This window comes from Meleagris gallopavo, chromosome 11 (assembly GCF_000146605.3).
Source record: "Meleagris gallopavo isolate NT-WF06-2002-E0010 breed Aviagen turkey brand Nicholas breeding stock chromosome 11, Turkey_5.1, whole genome shotgun sequence".
In the NCBI taxonomy this organism is placed as follows: Eukaryota; Metazoa; Chordata; class Aves; order Galliformes; family Phasianidae; genus Meleagris; species Meleagris gallopavo.
The window spans coordinates 23,632,222-23,651,559 of record NC_015021.2 but is presented as its reverse complement, the minus strand read 5'-3'; the positions used below and the strand labels follow the sequence as shown (position 1 = coordinate 23,651,559).

The 19,338-nt window shown below is 39.6% G+C and overlaps 1 protein-coding gene across 1 annotated transcript; it reads left to right on the top strand.

Annotated features, from left to right (window-relative positions):
- Window positions 1-19,082, top strand: HPS3 (HPS3 biogenesis of lysosomal organelles complex 2 subunit 1). The gene is given in 18 exon segments (XM_010717075.1): window positions 1-286; window positions 676-1,170; window positions 2,514-2,700; window positions 4,654-4,739; window positions 6,134-6,199; window positions 6,202-6,325; window positions 6,526-6,607; window positions 8,268-8,422; window positions 9,719-9,827; window positions 10,018-10,199; window positions 10,524-10,701; window positions 11,420-11,650; window positions 13,329-13,514; window positions 14,398-14,586; window positions 15,452-15,559; window positions 15,907-16,113; window positions 16,753-16,843; window positions 18,041-19,082. Coding segments are annotated over 18 exon segments (3,027 nt in total). The 5' UTR covers window positions 1-63; the 3' UTR covers window positions 18,169-19,082.
- Window positions 19,083-19,338: the final 256 nt, after the last annotated feature.

Here is a 19,338-nt window from a genome sequence, read left to right as displayed (position 1 = left end):
GGCCGGGAGGCGGGACGGAGTGTCGCCGCGGGAGACCTTCGAGCGGTGCTGGTGTTTCGGACCATGGTGCAGCTTTACAACTTGCACCCGTTCGGGTCGCAGAGAGTAGTGCCCTGCAAGCAGGAGCCGGCGCAGTTCTGCTGCGGCCACGACGTGCTGTTCGTGGCCAGCGCGGCGGCCAGCTGCGGGGTGGAGGTGTTCGCCGTGCGCCGCGAGGGCCGCTGCGAGCCCTTGGGCTCCTTCGCCACCCTGGGCCCCGTGCTGCGCATGGCGTACAGCCGTGCAGGTCAGTGCCGGGCGCGCGGGGCCGAAGTTCCACTGGGCGGGTGCGGGCGGCCTCTGCGAGCGCCGTGCCCGGAGCTGCTGCCCGGCCGGGGCGTCTCCTCGGAGAAGAGCGCTGCTCTTACAGTGGGCCCACGTCAGAGTAGCGTCTGAGCTCTGGAGCCGCGTGTGTTTTCCTTCAGCAGTACGTGAAGTGCGTTTCACCTAGCGAATTAATTTGCGCTCGAGATCTCGTTAAAGAAAACCCGGTAAAGGCTGTACTGTGGAATGTTATGTGAGAGCTGAGAATTTAAGATACTTTTTGTAATGTATTTTATTGGGTTAGCGGCTGAACAGCTCAAAAGCTGTCATGTGTTCTTTAATGACTTATCAGTACTTCTGCTTTACCTTAAGGAGACTATTTGGTGACGATTGAAGAGAAAAGCAAAGCAACTTTCCTAAGAGCTTATGTGAACTGGCGATGCATGTCTGCAGGGAGTTCTCGTGTTTGTGTCCGGATGGTGGGTCACAAGATGGCAGAGTCCTACACCGAAACTTTAAAAGAGCAAATGTCGATAGTGGAAATGGCACTTTCAGATCCTCCGCTGTGTATTTCATGTTGTCCTGTAAATGGAGATCTTCTTGTGGGCTGCAAGAATAAGCTAGTCATGTTCTGTTTGAAATACCTGGTCATAAACCAGAATTTGACAGTATTAGACTTTGAACGCTCCTTAATTTTTCACATTGATAACTTCATTCCTGCCGAAGTTGCATTTTGTGCTAGACACATAGCGATAACAACAGAACTGGATGTTCTAATCCTGAAACTGGACGTGATCCAGCAAAGTGCAGACAGGGGAGAGCAATGCACATATCAAGTTAGTACAGAAGAAAAGCTGGTGGATGGAGGTGAGTACAGATATTTAACTTCTTCTTCTGTCTGAGAATCTGCTAAATGATTACTGTCATTCATAAAGAAGGCTCAAACACGATGTGATTACATACTGACTGCTTGCAATGTGTGGGAATTAACCTGATTAGCTCCCACCTAAAAATCAGATGAACAGCAGCAAGCTTTTAGAAAATCATTTATAATTTAAGAAACCTTAAAAGGTATGTGCTTTTTTGAAATGGAAACTATGACCTTAAAAAAAAAAGAAGTTGTTAGAGGTCAATAAAATTTCAGGTGGGAAAGATATCAAATGGAATTTTCTTCGTTGGTGGACAGTGGATTTTAGCTCAGACATTGGCATCTCACACTGGGTTGTTTTCAGTACTTAAAACTGAATAGAAAAGTTCAAAATATATTTGAGTGCAATTAAGATTTGTTTTCTAGAACTTAGGTCTGCTGAAGGTCACACAACATTGTATCATAGCTACCTTTTTCCTTCTGAAAACCTTTACAACCAAATGACAACATTTTTTAATTTGTTATTTGGCTGTTTACAGCACAGGTTGCTTTGGATTTGCCTCATATTGAGCTGCTTGCCCGTTAATAAAATCACAAAGTGGTTGGGTTGGAAGGGACTTCAGAATCCATGCAGTTCCAACCCCTGCTGTGGGCGGGGGCACCTCCCATAGACAAGGTGCCCAAACCCATCCAGTCTGGCCCTGAGTACCCGCAGAGATGGGGCACCTACAGCTGCTCTGGGCAGCAGCGCCAGGCCCTCGCTGCCCTCTGAGTGAAGAATTTCTTTCTTATATCTAATGTAACTCTGCTCTCTCTTGGTTTAAAGCCATTACACCCTGTCATGTCTCTACATGCCATATAAAAAGTCTCTTCATCTTTTAAATAAGGCCTGTTTAGGTATTGGAAGGCCGTGATAACTTTTCCCCGGAGCCTTCTCCAGCAAGCCCGGCTGTCAGCCTGTCCCTGCAGCAGAGGTGCTGCAGCCTCTGGGCATCCCTGTGGGCTCCTCTGTCCCTACTCCTGCAGGTCTGTGTTCCTGTGCTCGGGCCCAGAGCTGAACGTAGCTCTGTGAGGGACTGGGGGGTCTCACAAGGGCAGAGCAAAGGGTGAGAACCACCTCCTTTGCCCTGCTGGCTTCATTTCTGAGGCAGGCCTGTATTATGTGAAAAATCGATTGTTCTTGTTTTCTAGTGTAGCTTGTCTCAAAATGTCATAGTTTGAGAAAGCCAATGCTAATTAGTTTCCTGTAGTGTGAGTTTTTAGTTGATATTTTGTCAGTGTCAGTATTTTCTTATTTCTAAATGGAATTGTTTGAACACTTTAATACATTTCCATTGTTTAGGTATAAAAGATGAAGACCTTGCAGCGCATAGTTTGCAGCTTGAATTAGATGAGTTCGTCGTATGTCAGAAGCCAGTGGAACTGCTTGGGGAAGAAAGTAAGCTTTGTAAGATACCCATCACACTTGAGTCCACGGAGTTGTCTACAGAAGACAAAAAGCACTTTCAAGTGCAGTATCTCCTTTTCAGGTATTACAAATGCATTTTCCCCTGCAAGGGTTAACTGCTATGTTAATAATTCCAAGTAACCAAAATGAGCTCATGTCTTGTTGAAAGAAAAATCCTGGTATTTTGGCATCTGGGATTTTTGTGTGCTGTGTATTTTTTATATTGTTGCTTTTTTTTTTTTTTTTTTGTCTGCTGAGGAGATAACTGTGATGCAAATGAAGACCGTTACTTGGCCTTGCATATCCTAAGCTTTATTTAATTTTGTGAACATGGCCAGTTAGTACAGTTAATTGCAATTTAACTTTGATGGTTTTGCAGTATTGGTGATGTTTAATATCATCTTTCATTGTACATCCTTGTATTCTGTGAAGGGCACACATGACTGCTTCTCTTGTGATGTATCAGGAGGGATGGTATTTTCTCAGCATACTGGATGTCAAAATCATTTAGATTGGAAGGGACTTCCTGAGTCCATCTCCTCAACATCTCCTTGCTTGGGCAGGATCAGCTGGACTAGGCTTTCCAGGACTTGATCTAGCTGAGTTCGAGTAGCTCCTTACTGGGCAGCCTTTCCAGCATTTGGCCACCCACATTTCTTACACTTTCATGCCAAACTGGCAGAGCAGTTTTACACACCTTATTCTGGACTAACTTGTGCGAAATTTTCTTAATATTTAAAACAAGTCTACTACAAAGTATAACAGGCAGAAATAATCACCGGTCCTGTCAGTGGTCAGGGCACTACCTTCTGCTTGTTTGTTCTGTGGGGTTCAACTCCAGCTGAAGTGATGGTTACTTAAGTACGTTTTACCAAAAAAAAACTTCTCCCTTTGTGCAGCTGGGAATGGGGAGCTTACTAAGTATCTTCAGCATTAAAAAACAACGCCTTTGGTTTTAACTTTTATCTAAAACTGTTGAAGCATTGGTATCACAGTCCAGCTGTGAATTCCAAAGCATAGCAAGGAAAAGGATCAAACACAATAGGAAAGAAAAGTAAGACTGATGACTGTGCCTTGTTACATTGTGTTCAGTTGAAGAAGGGATAGGGGGAAAAAAAAGTTAAATAATGGTTCAGATCCATTGCAGTGTGTCTTCAGTACTGTCATGGTTTTACAATTTTTGTTATCGATATTCCACATCATAATATCATGAAAAGCACTGGGAGTTAAGGAGTTAATGCCCCACTTCTGTGGACTGCCGATTTTCCAGGTACCTGATTCTCAGAAGAGAAGAAGTGCATACCTCAGAGGACTTTGCATTCACAGGGGGAGATAAAACTCCTTGCAAGTCACGGGACTGGTCTCTTTTTTTCGCTGCCTGGCAGCATGTGTGGGTGTGCTCCCCAGCCATTTCGCTTTCAATTCAGAATAAGGCCTTTGGTTTTGGACACTCCCTCTGTCTCATTTTATTTGATTTATTAGCCTCAGTTCTAATTATACATTGTATTATATTTTGTTATCTTGCATTCCAATATCATGTGCAGTAAATTAACCTTCCTCCTCAGATTGTTGCCGCTGTTCATTTATAGGCCCATCTCCCTACCCTTCCCCCTTTTCCCTTTCTTAGGGTGTGGGTCTGTGGGTCCCCTGCCCCATTAGTCACAGAACTGCGCTGAACCAGCCCGAAAACCATTGACACTCCCTTCCTCTTTTCTGGGCCTGTGGGCATGCTCTCCCCCTGTCATGGACACAGATCTAGAGATAACTCCGTGACATTCATCAGATCCCAGCATTGAACGCATGACTTGTGGAGGAGCAAAGAAAGGATTTTTGGTTGCAAAAACTTGAGGTAGTTGCCTCTAGCTGTGCTACGTGTTTCTTGGCCTTGCTAAGATAACTGTATTAGCAATGGGAATGAAGGATAGTTGAGTATAAAAACATTAGCTCTGGGTATTACAGCTGTTGCTGTTTAGTTGCTTGGAGTAGATGACGGCTTCTTACTGACTTCCCATATTGTTGTGTTTTTTCCCTCCAGGCATTTTACACCAGACCAGTCCCCTTTTGGCTTTTGTGAAGAGACAAAGCTGCACTCTGTTCAGTTCCTCCCTGTTTACCAGACAGGTAGGTGCACATGTGTAAGTGCAGTATGAGCTAAAATATCAGTTATCAACATTGAAAGAGGAAGTCCATTCAAAGACTAGTCTCAGTGGTTCTCAGTGACTAATTTTATATCACAAAACAGACACTTTTTATGTTGCATAAATAAAATTATCCTCAGTGTTACTGTATGATACTAGGCTGCCTTTCAGAGTCAGTAGCAGACATCAGAAAAGTAAACCTTAATATTAAGGTACAGGTTATCTTTATTTCAGGCTTTAAAATAGAAGGGAGTGAAAACTAATTTTAGGGGTTCACTAAGATGCACTCACTCAAGCCTCAACATAACCATGGAAAAACGCTTTATATTAGATCGTCTTTCCTGCTTACCTAGTTTCTAGTTTTCTGTTCTGGTTTTCTGGTAGCAAAGCCTTAATTAAGCTGCAGCTGACTAAAGTGAAGAAGCTACTTCACAGGATCACAGAATGGCCAGGGTTGGAAGGGACCTCAAGGATCATGAATCTCCAACCCCTCTGCCACATGCAGGGCCTCCAACTTCCCCATTTCATATCAGACCAGGCTGCCCAAGGCCCCATCCAACCTGGCCTTGAACACCTCCAGGGACGGACGGGGCATCCACAGCCTCTCTGGGCAGCTGTTCCAGCACCTCACCACTCTCATAGTAAAGAACTTCCCCCTGATATCCAACCTCAGTCTTCCCTCCCTCAACTTAAAACCATTTCCCCTTGTCTTGCAGTTATCTACCCTTTCAAAGAGTTGATACTTGTCATTCAACTCCAGCTAACTTTTCCCTTGTGAATTATAGACTTTAACAAGAATGTCTGTAGAATCCGAACACAGGCTTTGTGTACCCAAGAACGATCAGGCTGCTGGTTCCATTCATGGATATTTAGTTCTAATGACTCTGCCTGGAATTATAGAATCATAGAATTGTTTGTGTTGGAAAGGACACTTAAAAATTATCTGGTCCAATTCCCCTTCAGTGAGTGGAGATGCCCACAGGTTGATTGGGTGCTTACAGCCCGATTAGCCTTACCTTGCATGTCTGCAGGGACAGGAAGTCTCTCTGGGCAGCCTGTGTCAGTACCTCACCACCCTTACTGTAAAAACTTCTTTAATCTAGATCTTCCCTCTTTTTCCCAGTTTCCATGTGCTGTTCGATCTATGGAAATTCTTCACTTGTTAGTACATCCACACTTCTGTTGTAAATTACTTCAGATGAGGTAACAAATTGATTGTTACCTGCTGATATGCTGTTGTTCATGTACTTTTTTGCTACTAGCAAAACTGGTCTGGAACTTGGGCACATCTGGGAGTGTTGTTTAGGCATGAGGTCACAAACAGCATGGTTTTGATTTATGAAGTATATGAGATGCCTTTCTTTTTGTTATGTCTAGGGAGTTCTGTGACAGCAAATGAGGAAACCGAGAACAAGAGAGAACTACTGAGTCTCTTCTGCTTTTTTCTTTGCCTCATGTTGGATATCTCTACTCTGTTGGGAAGTTAGTAGAACTGATTTCTACTTACCAGTACTCAGAGAGGTCAGAGCAGGCAGTTCTTACTCCACAGTTCCTGCATGTCATTACAAGGTAACTTTCTCTCTCTTTTTTTTTTCCTCTTTGGCTCATTTATGAGTCCTTCGCAGCTTCTTGGGTCATTCTGGGTAGATTCATGTTTTAGTGCAGTGCCCTTCTGTCTAGATCACAGACCTGATTCTCTCTAGTTTTTGTCCTGGATTAATTCAAGTTTTCATTTTTTTTCTTCATCAGTGTTTCTTCTTTCCTTCTAGTGAGAGCCTGCAGTGTTACACAGTGCGGTGCAGTGCAGCAGCAGCTCGCGATGAAGATCCATACATTGATACAACTGTGAAGGTGCATATCTCATATTTTTTCTAAAAGAATAGGAACAGCAATATGGCAGTTGTATTTCATACTGAAATCCTGTTTGTTTCTATTCACTATGACAAATAACATCGAAAATTAATATTTTACATCAGCCTGTGGCATATTCTAATTTTATGGTCTGCAGATGTATCACTACGATCTATTATTGCTGTTTCAGATTCTAGATGATTAATGGAATATTTCAAAAAACATTTTAAAAACCTGTAAAACCATGCACACTTAGAACAAAAATCATATTTCCCTTATAAATCTGAATGGAGGGAGCAGAGATTTCCCATATTGCGACTGATGATGTTTGCAGAACCTGCCTGTCTTGAAACTTAAACTCTGGTCTTTTCTCTCTTTCTTCTTTTTTATGTTTGTTCCCTTTCTCAGGTGTCTTTGAACGGGCAGTTTTCTTAAGAGGAGTGTAAACATTTGAACATGTCTGCCTACCTGATAATCTGTGTTGGTTTTTGTGTTGGTTCTTTTTTTTTTTTTTGAAGAGGAGGGATTTTAATCACCAAAGTTCTAGATTTTGCCCCTTCCTTCAGTTTGCTTTGCTGTAAAACTCTGCTCAGTTACAAAAATTGGAACAAATGTTAATAAAAAATACCAGAACAGTTAGGAATGAAGAGTATTTTAAGCTGGCCTTTATGGATTTTATTTGAGCATGTAGACAGCAGACATAAAGAAACCACAGAGCAGTTGTATTACAAAAATTTCAAGAGCTAAACATTCTCTGATCTCCATTTTCAGACACATGAAAGAACATGTCCCTTTCTCAGACTCAGGTTTGATGTGTTTCCAAAGATTATGTTCAGTCCCACACAATTCCTTCAGCCTGGCAACAGGCAGCTCAAGAGGCTCAGTAAATGTGCACGTAATGGAAGCCTGCAGTCCCTGTGGTTGTCCACACCACAGCTTGCCCTCCATGGGTCACAAACCCACCCTAGCAAGGGTCTTCCAGGGGCTGCAGTCCCTGAGGGGCATCCCTGTCCTGGTGTGAATTTCTTCAAAAAGCAGGGTATGTGTAAAACATGATGCTGTCTCGCCTTGCTGCACTGTGCATGTTAATTTGTAAATAGAGTATTTATCTTAATGCTATAAATTCAAAATATTTCTGGGCAAATGAGGTTGCTTTTTTTCAGTTTTTAGACCAGTGTAGAGGATATGGTCATTTTTGGCTGAAAGGTGCACACTGAATGAATCAGGATGTAATACTGGGCATGAAATGTAACAGTAGGCAAGCCAATATAGTATTTCTATGTGTAATACATTTTTATAACATAAGCAACTACAATCAGGACTTTTATAACTCTATCAGACAGTCGTACATCTTGGCCAAAATCAAACTATTAACTTTTCTATGTTAGGTAACTTAGGCAAGATTCAGTTATTTTGAGACACAGCTAAAAACGTGCACCTGCTTCAAAGAGTGAAACTATTTCTTGTACCCATTGTTACAAGGATTTGAGTGTGAGTATTTTTATTCTTGCTTCAATGAAGCACTCAAAGCCAGGAAAGCCAGTGAATATTTTTAGTGTCATATTATTGGACAAAGATTATATCTTTTCAGATATTTTTTCAATTAGAGACTCAAAGTACATGCTAACCAAAATTACAAAGTGCTCACTTTCTGTTGTAGGCCTGTCCACCTGTCACATTGGATGTCTGCACATTACGAATGCAGCTTTTTATAGGGCCAAGAGCTATTTGTCATTACAAAAACCATATAATTCTTCTGACTAAGGCTGATACTGAAGATATTACTGAAAGACGAAAGCCTTCAAGAAGGATGCTGTAAGAATTTGTGTCTTCTGGGGAGATGGGATTTATAACTTTATGTACAGTGCTGAATTTTCCAGTGTTGGAAGAGAGAGTCCTCTGCAGAAGAGCTTTCTGAGCATGATTCCCAAGATAGTAAACAAAAGCATAAATCAAGCACTGAAAAGAAGAAAAGAAAAGAAAAGAAAAGAAAAGAAGATGGTATCACAAATGGCTGAAATCAAAATTGTCAGAAACAACTTTCATAAGTAATGTTGAAACAATATTATGACGAATATCTGCTACTGAGAAGAAATAAATACTTATCTCAAGAAACAAAAATATATAGGAATAGTGAACCTACGGTCTAACAAACTGTGGTGTAGCACAAAATGCAAATAACTTACATTTGGCTAAAGGATCTTAGAAAGTTTGAACATTATCATAGTAATGACAAACAAAGGACCAGACTTCAGTCAAGTATACTCTTGTTGTATGGATGTAGCCAGGTGCATTTATGACTAATTCTGTGAGATCTACTTTTCCCATTCTTTGATGGTAGTTCATTGTTTAGAAGAGTTCAGTTGAGAAATCACATTTGCTAAAGCCCATTAACAGGAGTTGAACAGCTGTAGTTGGTTGTAATTATTAGAACTAGTCTTTCTTAAAGCATAGAACAAACGTTATTCAAGAGAAGACAATGCTAAGCTGATAAGAGAACTAGTAATTCAAAATACTGTAGTTTTCTTTGTCTGAAACAATTTTTAAAAGTTTGTAGTTGACATTTGAGAAGGAAACAAAGGAAACACGTTTTGCCTTCTGCAAAGAGTATTTGTTGGACAAGTGCTAGTGTTCTTCACCACCAAAAAAGAGAGAGAGATCCTAGATCAAATGCTTACTGTTCTGTTTCTTCACTGTTTCTCTGTGGTGTTTTAATGTTAGGCAGTTGAAGACCCAGCCAATGTGCTGGAGTAAAATTGTTCAGGTACTTTCTTACATTGTGTCTTAGCAGACACTTGTATTTAGATGCAAGGGCAGAAGTGCGGCTAAATCTTTACAAAAAGAGTGAGCATCTTAATTAATTTCAGTTACTCAGCTTGTATGCTTCTTATGTTTGTTTTTTAAACCTCAGTGTTGGTTTCTAACGATTCTGTATGAATGTGCCTATTGATCCTTAGCCATTAATGATTTGAGTTTATAATTTAACTGCCAAGTGTTTACTAGCCTGCAAACATATCTGTTTATGGATTTGTCAGATGATTGATTTATTTGCTTTTGGCTGCATAGTGTTTATTTAAACATTGACAGCTCAAATCTTTTCCTTTTCTCTAGTTCCAGAAAGGCTGATAGCAACAAATCCAGAACCAATTCTGAATCAGAGCCTGGCTGGAATTTGTATATTATAAACACTGTTTCAACCATCCAACTTTACAGAGAAATGGTATTGCTATGTCCTGTTTTTGTTTTTGATTGACTGAAAATAAGTACTATTAATCTCTGTGCTGAATATACAGTAATGTATTTCTTGTGAAAAGCCCATAATCCTATTTCAAATGGCTACTGCCCTCTCTAGAATTCTTCCTGTATATTATTTTTACCAGTACCCTAAGTATATCCTGTGTTTGTTCTAGGTAGATTATAGTAGAACTTATGAAAATGTAAGAACTGAGAGTTGCATCCATCTCCTAAGCGAGGCTCACTTACTAGTCAGAGCAGCAATAATGGACCCTAGTTTCTTTAAGTCAGATGACAAAGAAGAACTTCTGAGAGCATTCAGAGAAAGTTGTGCCTTCCTAGGAGACTGCTACAGCAGGTATGTTTTAGATGTCAGAATGATACAGATGAGCTCTTGTTTCCAGTAATCTAACCTCCAAATAAAAATCCATTGTTCTTTGCTACTGTATATTGGTATTGTGTGTATATTTCATGTTTCTCTGCAGTTTAATCTGGTCATCTGTGCTGTATCTGATTGTTTTTATTGTCAATCTGACACAGAACACAATGTCACCTTGAGTAATAGCATATGTTTGCAGATACTGATGTGTCTACAACTGTTATGTGTTATTTTAGTTCTTACCAACAGTGTCAAAAGTGTCCCTTTACTTACTCTTTTTTACTTCTCATCTGTTGCTTTCAGGTTTGACACAAAGGATTACCACCTCGCTTTGCCATACTACCGAATGTCAGGTTTATCTGTGGCTGAAGTTTTGGAGCGACTAGCTTCAGAAAGTGATGAAATACAGACATATGAAAGAGGATTAATATTTTATTTAACTCACTCTCTTAATGAAGAGTTAAATGAAGAATTAAGCAAGGTAAAAACAAGTGTTTTGTTTTTTTTTTAATCTGTTGATCTAGTTCTGATTTTAAGAATGATATATCAAATTTTAATTACAATTTCTATTGATATACTGCACTGCTTTCTAAGTTTTACAATTATTCTTTTTCACATGGTTTTTATTTTCTCATTTTAACAAAATAGCAAGCAACAGCTGCAATGCTTTGAACTGCTGTCATGCAGCATAAGGATCTGGCTGTCATGATGCATGTTACTAATGTGAACACAGAGATACTTTCGTGCTAGGAAAGTTCTGTCTCGTATTTCTTTCATTCCTCATTTCTGCAACAGTGCAAACTGTTTTTTGATTGTGGACAGATTGTACTGGCTGGTAAAACTGACTCAGCATGGTGGATGGTTCTAGCTCTTCAGAGTTTCACTCTTGGTTCATTTAATTTCACTGACAGGGAGGAATAGCACTGTGATTTTGTGGCTAAGCTGTATTTGCCTGTTTCTTGTTATTTTTGTTTTTTTTAAAAGCTTCTATCTTTGGCCATAAGAGTCTGTGTATTTGGAACTGGCCAAATTGGATGAGGCCCTGGGCAGCCTGGTCTAATATTAAATGTGGAGGTTGGTGGCCCTGCAGGGGGGTTGGAGATTCATGATCCTTGAGGTCCCTTCCAATCCTGGCCATTCTGTGATTCTGTGCGACTCTGTGAAATATTGAAACTATAAAATGGCTTTTATTTTAATAGGAATTGGCAGATAAAGTTCTCCAGATATTCTATCTTGCTGACCCCATGCAGCTGCCTGATATCATCTGCAGTCCCTGCATGAAGAATGTATGTCCTCTGACAGCTGTGAAGTATCTTTGTAAAGTAGAAGACATTATGCCATCAGTGGTCCTTACGCTTACTAAGGCTTTCATGGCTCTGAAAATGGGAGACCTTACGATGTACGAATGTGAGATGAACTCCCACAAGGAGGTAGGGTATACCAAAAGCATGAATTATCCACTTTTTGTAAATCCCAGGTCAATAGGTTGTCTTGTGGTTGTATTTTACAATAAAACAACCTTTCAGTTGCTTCTTTTTCTCCTCATTTGCTGTGTAGGTTCCACTTGAACATCTGCATTAACAGTAGGATCCAGGGCCAATATACAGTGGGATGGTGCTGTCTTTGCAAAGCCTTATCAGTAAACAAAGGATTTGAAGATATTAATTCTTATAAATGGAATGCAGTATACTGGAGTGTAACAGGCTCTACAGAGTCAATGCTCTTTACCATTATAGCAGGGTTCCACCTCTCCATCTGTAATCAACACATGCAGTGTGCCCATGAAAACCTACCTTCTGTATAAAATTATAAAATTGCCTTATGAAATTGCCTTGCACAGTGCATACAAGCCAAAATTTCTGTATACAGTCTCCCTATACAATTTCTCATCTTCTCTTAAATTAAAGTTCTTGATCGTTACTAAGTCTAGATCAGAACCTACTTCAGTGCTATCAAAGTAAGAATTCCATGTTAACGGGGGAAAAATGTTAGTAAATCAGTCATAGATTTTCATATGTGGATTTAGACTGAGACCAGTCAGTAAATTGCTTCTTCTTAAGGCTGATCAGGAGTGTTGACTAGTCAAAGATTACAAAGCTTGTAGCGTGGGCTTTTTCTGAGGGACAGCTGATATCCCAGAATTAGGTGGCAAGCTTCAGAAGCAAAAGCTTTGGATAGCTTTGAGTTAGCAGCTTTTGAAATGCCAGGTGGGAACTGTGGAATTCTGTTTCAACAGTGTTGTGTAGGATCTCTCACCTGCTTTCCAACCATTTGCAGCAAGGCAAGATGAAATTGCCTTGTTACAGACAAGCTGAAAAAGTACACATTCACAGAATGGTTGAGGTTGGAAAGGACCTCTGGATGTTATCTGGTTCAAACGGTCCAGCTCACCCTCTCTTCCATTGCGTGGATGTTATTTAAATGAGAATTAAGTGTTTGGTGTTTTAGTTGTGAAGTTTTGTTTGGTTTTAATTTGACCTATTATAAAAACAACTCAACTTTAAAAATCATTTTATTGTGCGGTATTAAAAACAGTGCTTCCAGAAAGATGAAGGAAAGATCATTTCTACAAGTAGAGGTCTAGAAGTCTGAATTTTCTTCCTAGGTCTGCTTTATATTTCTTACGTAAATTGTTTAGTCTGTACAGACATCCATTCTCCACTGTTAAAATGGAAATAGTATGTTGTCATGTTACCTTCAAAAGCACTTTGAGTTGGATATTGTGCAGCATGTTTTGATCATTGTTTCAAGGGTGTTCAGAAAAGTATTTCACTGAAATTCCAGTCAGTGAGTTTTCACAACACCTTATGTGTTTACTGGCTGACTGCATAGTAAAATCTATGTTACGTGTACAATAACTCCAGGTTTCATCAGAATGTTTCTTTCATTGTTCAGATAAATGGCATAGTGTTCAGAAGTCACTGCCCAACACACAGTTTGGACCTGGATCTTTGGAGAACTATTTTTCAAATTGTAGAAAATATTTATTTCTCTTGTCTTCATTTCATTTGCCCGCATAAACTTGACTGCCTGAGAAATACTGACTTCACTGAGTTGAACCGTGCATGGATTGAGTTGTTTACCTAACTTATATCTGATTATTTGTAGACAATGCTGGCCTGTGGCTTCATTGGGCAACCAAAACTCCTGGGAGAGTATAGAGAAGGAATTGTTATTCCAACTGAATTTGCTGTTCACCTGAAGGCGATGCAACCTGGATTACTGGTGGCTGCCACTGTGGCTTTACATGAGAACAGTAAAATCGAACTGGAAGAAGCAGATATGTTTTTCAAGGTTGGCCTATGATCACTTTTTCCTTCTTTTCTTCACATAACAGATTTTATGGGCGAGCAAAGTGGGCTTGGCTGCTCCTTCATTTTAGCATTTCTTGTGAAAGAGGCAGATGAGGATTGATATATTCCAGTGCAGAGAGATGCCTATGAAATCAGAATGGAGGAAAAAAAAAAAAAAAAGTTCAGTTCTTTGTTTTGATCCTGTCACTTGAATGCATTATTTCATCTCAGAGCTTTTCTGACCTTTTCTGGTCACTGAAGTTCTCTGTGTTTGGGAGTAGACAAAACATTTTTTCCTTTATTCTACAGTGTAATGTTTGGATTAAAACCATGTAGGCTTATATTTAAGTGTGCTGTGGACTAATGTCTGTTACTGTGAAAGACATATGACAAAAAGGCTGAGTTGTGAAGCTCAAATTAGAACAAATACTCTTTTTCAAAGCCAGCTGTAAACCAAGTAAAGGTCCTTTTCACCAAGAAACCAGACCTTAAGCCCAGGAGCATCTCCCTTGTGGTCCTACTACTACACTCAGCTGAGATGCACAGCATTTCCTTATTATGGCCTTTGCTTGACACCTGCTAGGCTATTGGCATATATAAAAGCCTCCAACTTAGCAGTCAATAAATATTTGCTGACAGTCTGCTGACCGTTCTGACAGTGGAAAAAATCAAATCTATGTTAAAATAATTCCATGAACTTTTAACTTTTTCTAGCATTGTATTATGTATCATTGCGTCCTTGAGAAATACCGAGTCAAAAAAGGTGCTAAAATCCTGCCTCTAGTAACAGTGAAAATCTGTTCCTTTTGTTGCTTCTGATTTCTGCTACTAACAATTGCCGTGTTCTGCGCTAACTTGTCATTCTCTAATGTTTTTGTTCCTAGATGTTGTGTAATAATGGTGAAGACATGGTTCCTCAACTTTTGGTAGATTTCTGGGAAGCTCTTCTTGTAGCATGCTCTCGGGAAGAAGTACTTCAGGAGCTCTTATTGAGGGTTACTTATCAGTACGTTTGGAGGATATCAAAGAAGCAACTCCCTGAGACTAAGCCATTGAAAACAACAGAGGATCTGGTAACTCAGAAGTTTTACGTCTGTACTGTCCATCTAAAGCTATCCAATTACTTAGTATTTGGATGGTGGACAATTTGTAGTAGAAATGCTGAGTCACGTCCTGAATCAGTGATGGAGCACTTGGTGGGAGGCAGGGCCAGCTCAGGTGAGCCCTGGGGAGCTCAGGTGAATGCAGTGTACCTGATTGATGGAAGGGGTGGAGCCAGGATCCATCCCTTCCCAGACCTCATTCAAGGGTTGGTAGTGGAGGTAGGAGTATCTTGCGGAGGTTTTCCAAAGGTAAGAAGCTTTTTTCCTTTGTTTCTGTGCCTACAGCTGCTGCATTTGGGCTTGTCTTCATTTGCTGCAGCTGAAGGCTTTGGCATCCTGCTATTATGACTGTACTTTCCATCACGTTATAGTGTTACAGCCTCTTAAAAGAAACATGCCTGAGAGTAAGTAATGCAGTGTGTGCTTACCAGACAGTTTTTGCTGGTTTTGGGGAGTCCTGTTCTTTAGGGATGTTTTAAAATATGCTCAACAGGAGTGTCACAGTTCTGGATATTTCAAATCAAGGCTAGAACGAAACTGAGAATTTTCCAGGTGTTTTGTGTTTGTTTTTTTCTGTAACAAAAATTTCACAAAACTGACAAAATGAGGAAATACAGGGGTGATGAATTGTAAGATATTTTGAATGAAAAATCTGAAATACAGAAATAAATAGAAGTTTCAAGCTGATTTATTTTTCAGTTCTGTGAATTAGAGGAAATAATAGCTGCTATTTGAGAACAAAATTTTCTTTGCTTGCGGGGAGCAGGACGTTTGATGTGGGACTGTCACAAACAGAAATACTTCTTTTATTACAAGTTCTATATTGCTTTTGTAGATAAACTCCTGTGATCATTTTGGGTCCATTTTCCCATGGGTTACTTTCATAATGTCAATGGAATCTCTACTTGATAAAGATTGCCCTGAAGATATTTCAAAGCTACAGGTATGAAATCCCTAATCCTTGCTATTTACAGCTTAAATCTGTTCTGCAGATGTTCATGCATGTGTTAACAACTCTTTGTAGCTGCCTGTCCCCCTCAAGTTATCCGAGTTGAACTGAAAGACCCCTTAAAATCATGAAAGAAAAAAACTTTGATGTGACACATCAATAACAGTGATACTTACCTTTGCTATTAACTGTGTACTTAGCTTTCTCAGTTTTTAATAATGTCTATTAAAATAAATATTACTTTAAAAGTATTGTAAGTAAGGTTGTTCTTAGGTTATGGTTAGCAGTGTTCTGCAAAACTTGTGTTAAATACGATCTTTTTTGTTGTTGTCGTTCTTTAGTCTATTTTATGTGGTCAATCAATAGATATAACTGCAGCTCTGCCTATCCTGGACCCTCTGGCAGAGGCTGGCCATGTTGGCCTCACCGTTCGTGTTCTCTGCAGTACCCGTCTGGGCAAGTACGAGGAGTCCATTGACCAGCTCCTCAGACAGTGTCCTGCTGCAGCTGTGTTATATGCTCAGCATGAGCTGAAAGATGACAGTCGGGTGAGCTATTCGGGTTAAAGTCTTTTGGATTTTGGCTTATTTTCCCTAGTTAAAATGTTATTGCAGATGGATCAGATAGCCCAGCCCTACTACTGCTGTGCTCAAGACCAAATTCGTGCTTTTTTTTTTTTAAATCTGAAGATGGCTTTGGTTGTAACAAGTACGAAAACAGAGTTGGAGGCACAACTAAATCAGAATATAGGTGGAATAAAAAAGTTACTGTGTTTATAAAAGAAATCTATTTCCCCTTCTTCATTCTTATTGACGAAATGATGAATGAAAAATACTGCGGTACTTCAGCTGTTGGAAGAGGATTAGCTCAGGACCCAGCAATGTTCTATAATATCACCCGTTGCTTTGCATGGAGCTGGTTGGAACAACAACAAAGTTCCCTTTACAAATCCTTTTCTCTGTAGAGGCACCTCTGGGGGGCACTGTTGAGACATTTGTTGAATATGAAAAGACAATACTGAAAACTGGATGTATGTGTGCAAAACTACTGCATTTCAAAGCATTGTATAAGTCAGCCTACATGTATCTGCACACAGCTGATTCTTGGTCTACTTTTAGCAGGTCTTTCACACTCTTAACTGCAGTCATTGTTAATTTACGGTTTTGCTATGGGTTTTTATGAACTAGGCTGTATGGTGGAACAAGCTGCTCCCAGAACTTTGTGAGAGAGCCAGACTTACCAGAAGTGACTGTCCTGTTCTTATTTCGTCATTACAAGGTAAATCAGTTGGTCAGAGCTCAACTCCAGAAGCCTTTGTGTAGTATCCAACATTCTAAATATTGTTCTAAGGAATACTGATGTGATGGTTTGGAAAAAAGGGGCCTAGTTTTCCATCATTAAAGCTTATAGAGCTCAGCAGGCCATCTCGTAATCAGAACAGCATTCTGCAACATCCTCATGAAAATGATGTCATTCAGTTTATACTGAAAACAGTTGCATTTTGGGAATTGTTACTTCTATACTGATCAAGAATAGATACAATTTAAGGAACTTTATCATTAAAGTAATGGATATGGATTGTTGTACTTTCTTTCTAGGATAAGTGACTTTATGGTTGTAAGCAATGACAGCTAACAGACGGCTGTTGATAACCCAGTGAGCAGTTAAGTGTGTATTCATGATTAGGTTATAGACTGTATAAGATACAATGTGTTACTGATGTTTCATTCTGCTTAATATGACCAACCATCTGGTGGTAGGATTACTGCTCTTAGCATAATAAAGCAGAATATAAGCAGAAATAAAAAAGTGGTGAAACCAACTCTAGTGACTCATGTAGTCCTGTTGCATATTTGTAAGAAGTCAATAACACTGCACCATTGAGGGGCAAGTGCATTGAACTTTGACAGAATAAGAAGACAGATCAAGAAAATGATGTGTGTTAAAATAAAACAGAAGTGTGTACTTCCTGAGAGGAGAAGAACAGATTCCCTGGCTGGACTGTGCAGCACAAGTTGCCATACTGGCAGATTGTTTTGTTTTCATGTGACAACTGTGCTACAAGCATTTAAGATCTTATTTAACAGCTTCATCTCAGAAACTGTTTGCAAAACAAGCAGCAAACAATTTCACAAATAATTCTGAGTTAGGATACTAGTAGAGAAGATTGCCAGGGCTGCTTCTCCATTTGCTGTGAAGCGTGTGAAGTACTAGATTACTATTGTATAAGCATTAGTGTCACATGTAGACGTGATGGGTTGAGGTTTGGTTTTAATCTAGGACGCAATTTCAGTTTACCTCTGAGATTTCCCATAACAGTGAAATTCCCAAATTGGCATGTCTCAGACTTTATTTCAGTTAAAATATTTAGATCACTTGATGACTTCAGTTAATGATGACATTGTTCATGTTCTTTTTGTTCCTGTATACTAACCATAGTACACTAAACAAGATTTTCTCCTCTGCTTTTGGCAGAAACTTTGTCAGTAGTTGCAATGGAACTGGAACTATGGGATTTCCTTAGTCTTCTACCAGAGGATGGAACTGCAGCATTTTTCCTGCCACATCTTCTTCACTGTAGCCAAAGGAAACAACTGATGTAGACACAATGAAAGTAAGCCTATGCGTTCAGATACCAAGAATATGCTAGAATAAAAAAGAACATGAAGGAGTAGTATGTAAGAAGCAGCTCTGTGGATCCACCTACACATCAATCACCTTCTTTTTGAGTTAAAACCTTATAGCAATTATTGAATGTTATTTGAGGGAGAGCATTGCTTTTGAAGTTAATAGTATTATATTTTGACAAAGGTTAGCAAACTAGAAAAGTTCCTGCCAGGTAGAACTGAGTAAATGTTGGCCAGTTTAAAAATAAGCTATTCAATTAGTAGGCAGAGGTGACTCAATCTAGAAGGCCAAAACAACTTTAAAAAAACAAACAAAAAACAAAAGGAACTGTACAATGCAACTGGACAAACTCTATTTGCTGAAAGTCAACTAGGTCTTAATTGCATGCTAACTAGTTAGGTCACTGGCCTAGGGAAGATCTGAAGCTTAGCTGCATCTTTAATTGTATAAGTGCCTAACACTTCAAAGTAGAACTGGGCTACTTAAGTTTGAATTCCTTTGAATTCCAGCTGGAAAAACTGGTCAACAGTTCTACCATCTTTGACACTTGTTTGTGCAAGTGTTCTACTGTAAAGGGCTTTCATTTAGCAGTTAGTGGGAAAAGGCCATAAATTAAAGAGATGGAAATGTTCCTAAGTGGGGTGGGTGATACAGACTACTTCTTTCTTACTCTTTATGTTCTCTTTTTTCTGCTGTGCTCAGCTGGTACTGAGAAGTATTTCAAGTATCACTAGGTCGCAAACCTAGATGAAAACTGTTTCTTCCAGGTCTGCTGGTGAGTGTCTTGTGTCTATGCGTGTATGTATTGATATTTGTCTTTCTTTCAGCCAGAATACATCCCTGTGTTTTTCCAGCTGGAATTTAGTCATAATAAACTTTGACCTTCTTATGTGAGTGTTCTTTGGGACTTTATGGTCCCATAAACAGCTGAAGGCCTTATTAAAGGATGTTCACTCTGTGAAACCAAATTTCACTGAAGCAGTAATATTAAGGGTTAAAGTATTATGTAGAAGAGATCCTGTACATCTGAAATAAGTCATCAGTGAAACAAAAAAGTAGTTGAATTTCCTTGTAGTATGTTTGCTACAGCCAAAAGTATTCATTTAATTTACTACTAGGAAGCCCTCTGGTTGTAGTAGATGCTT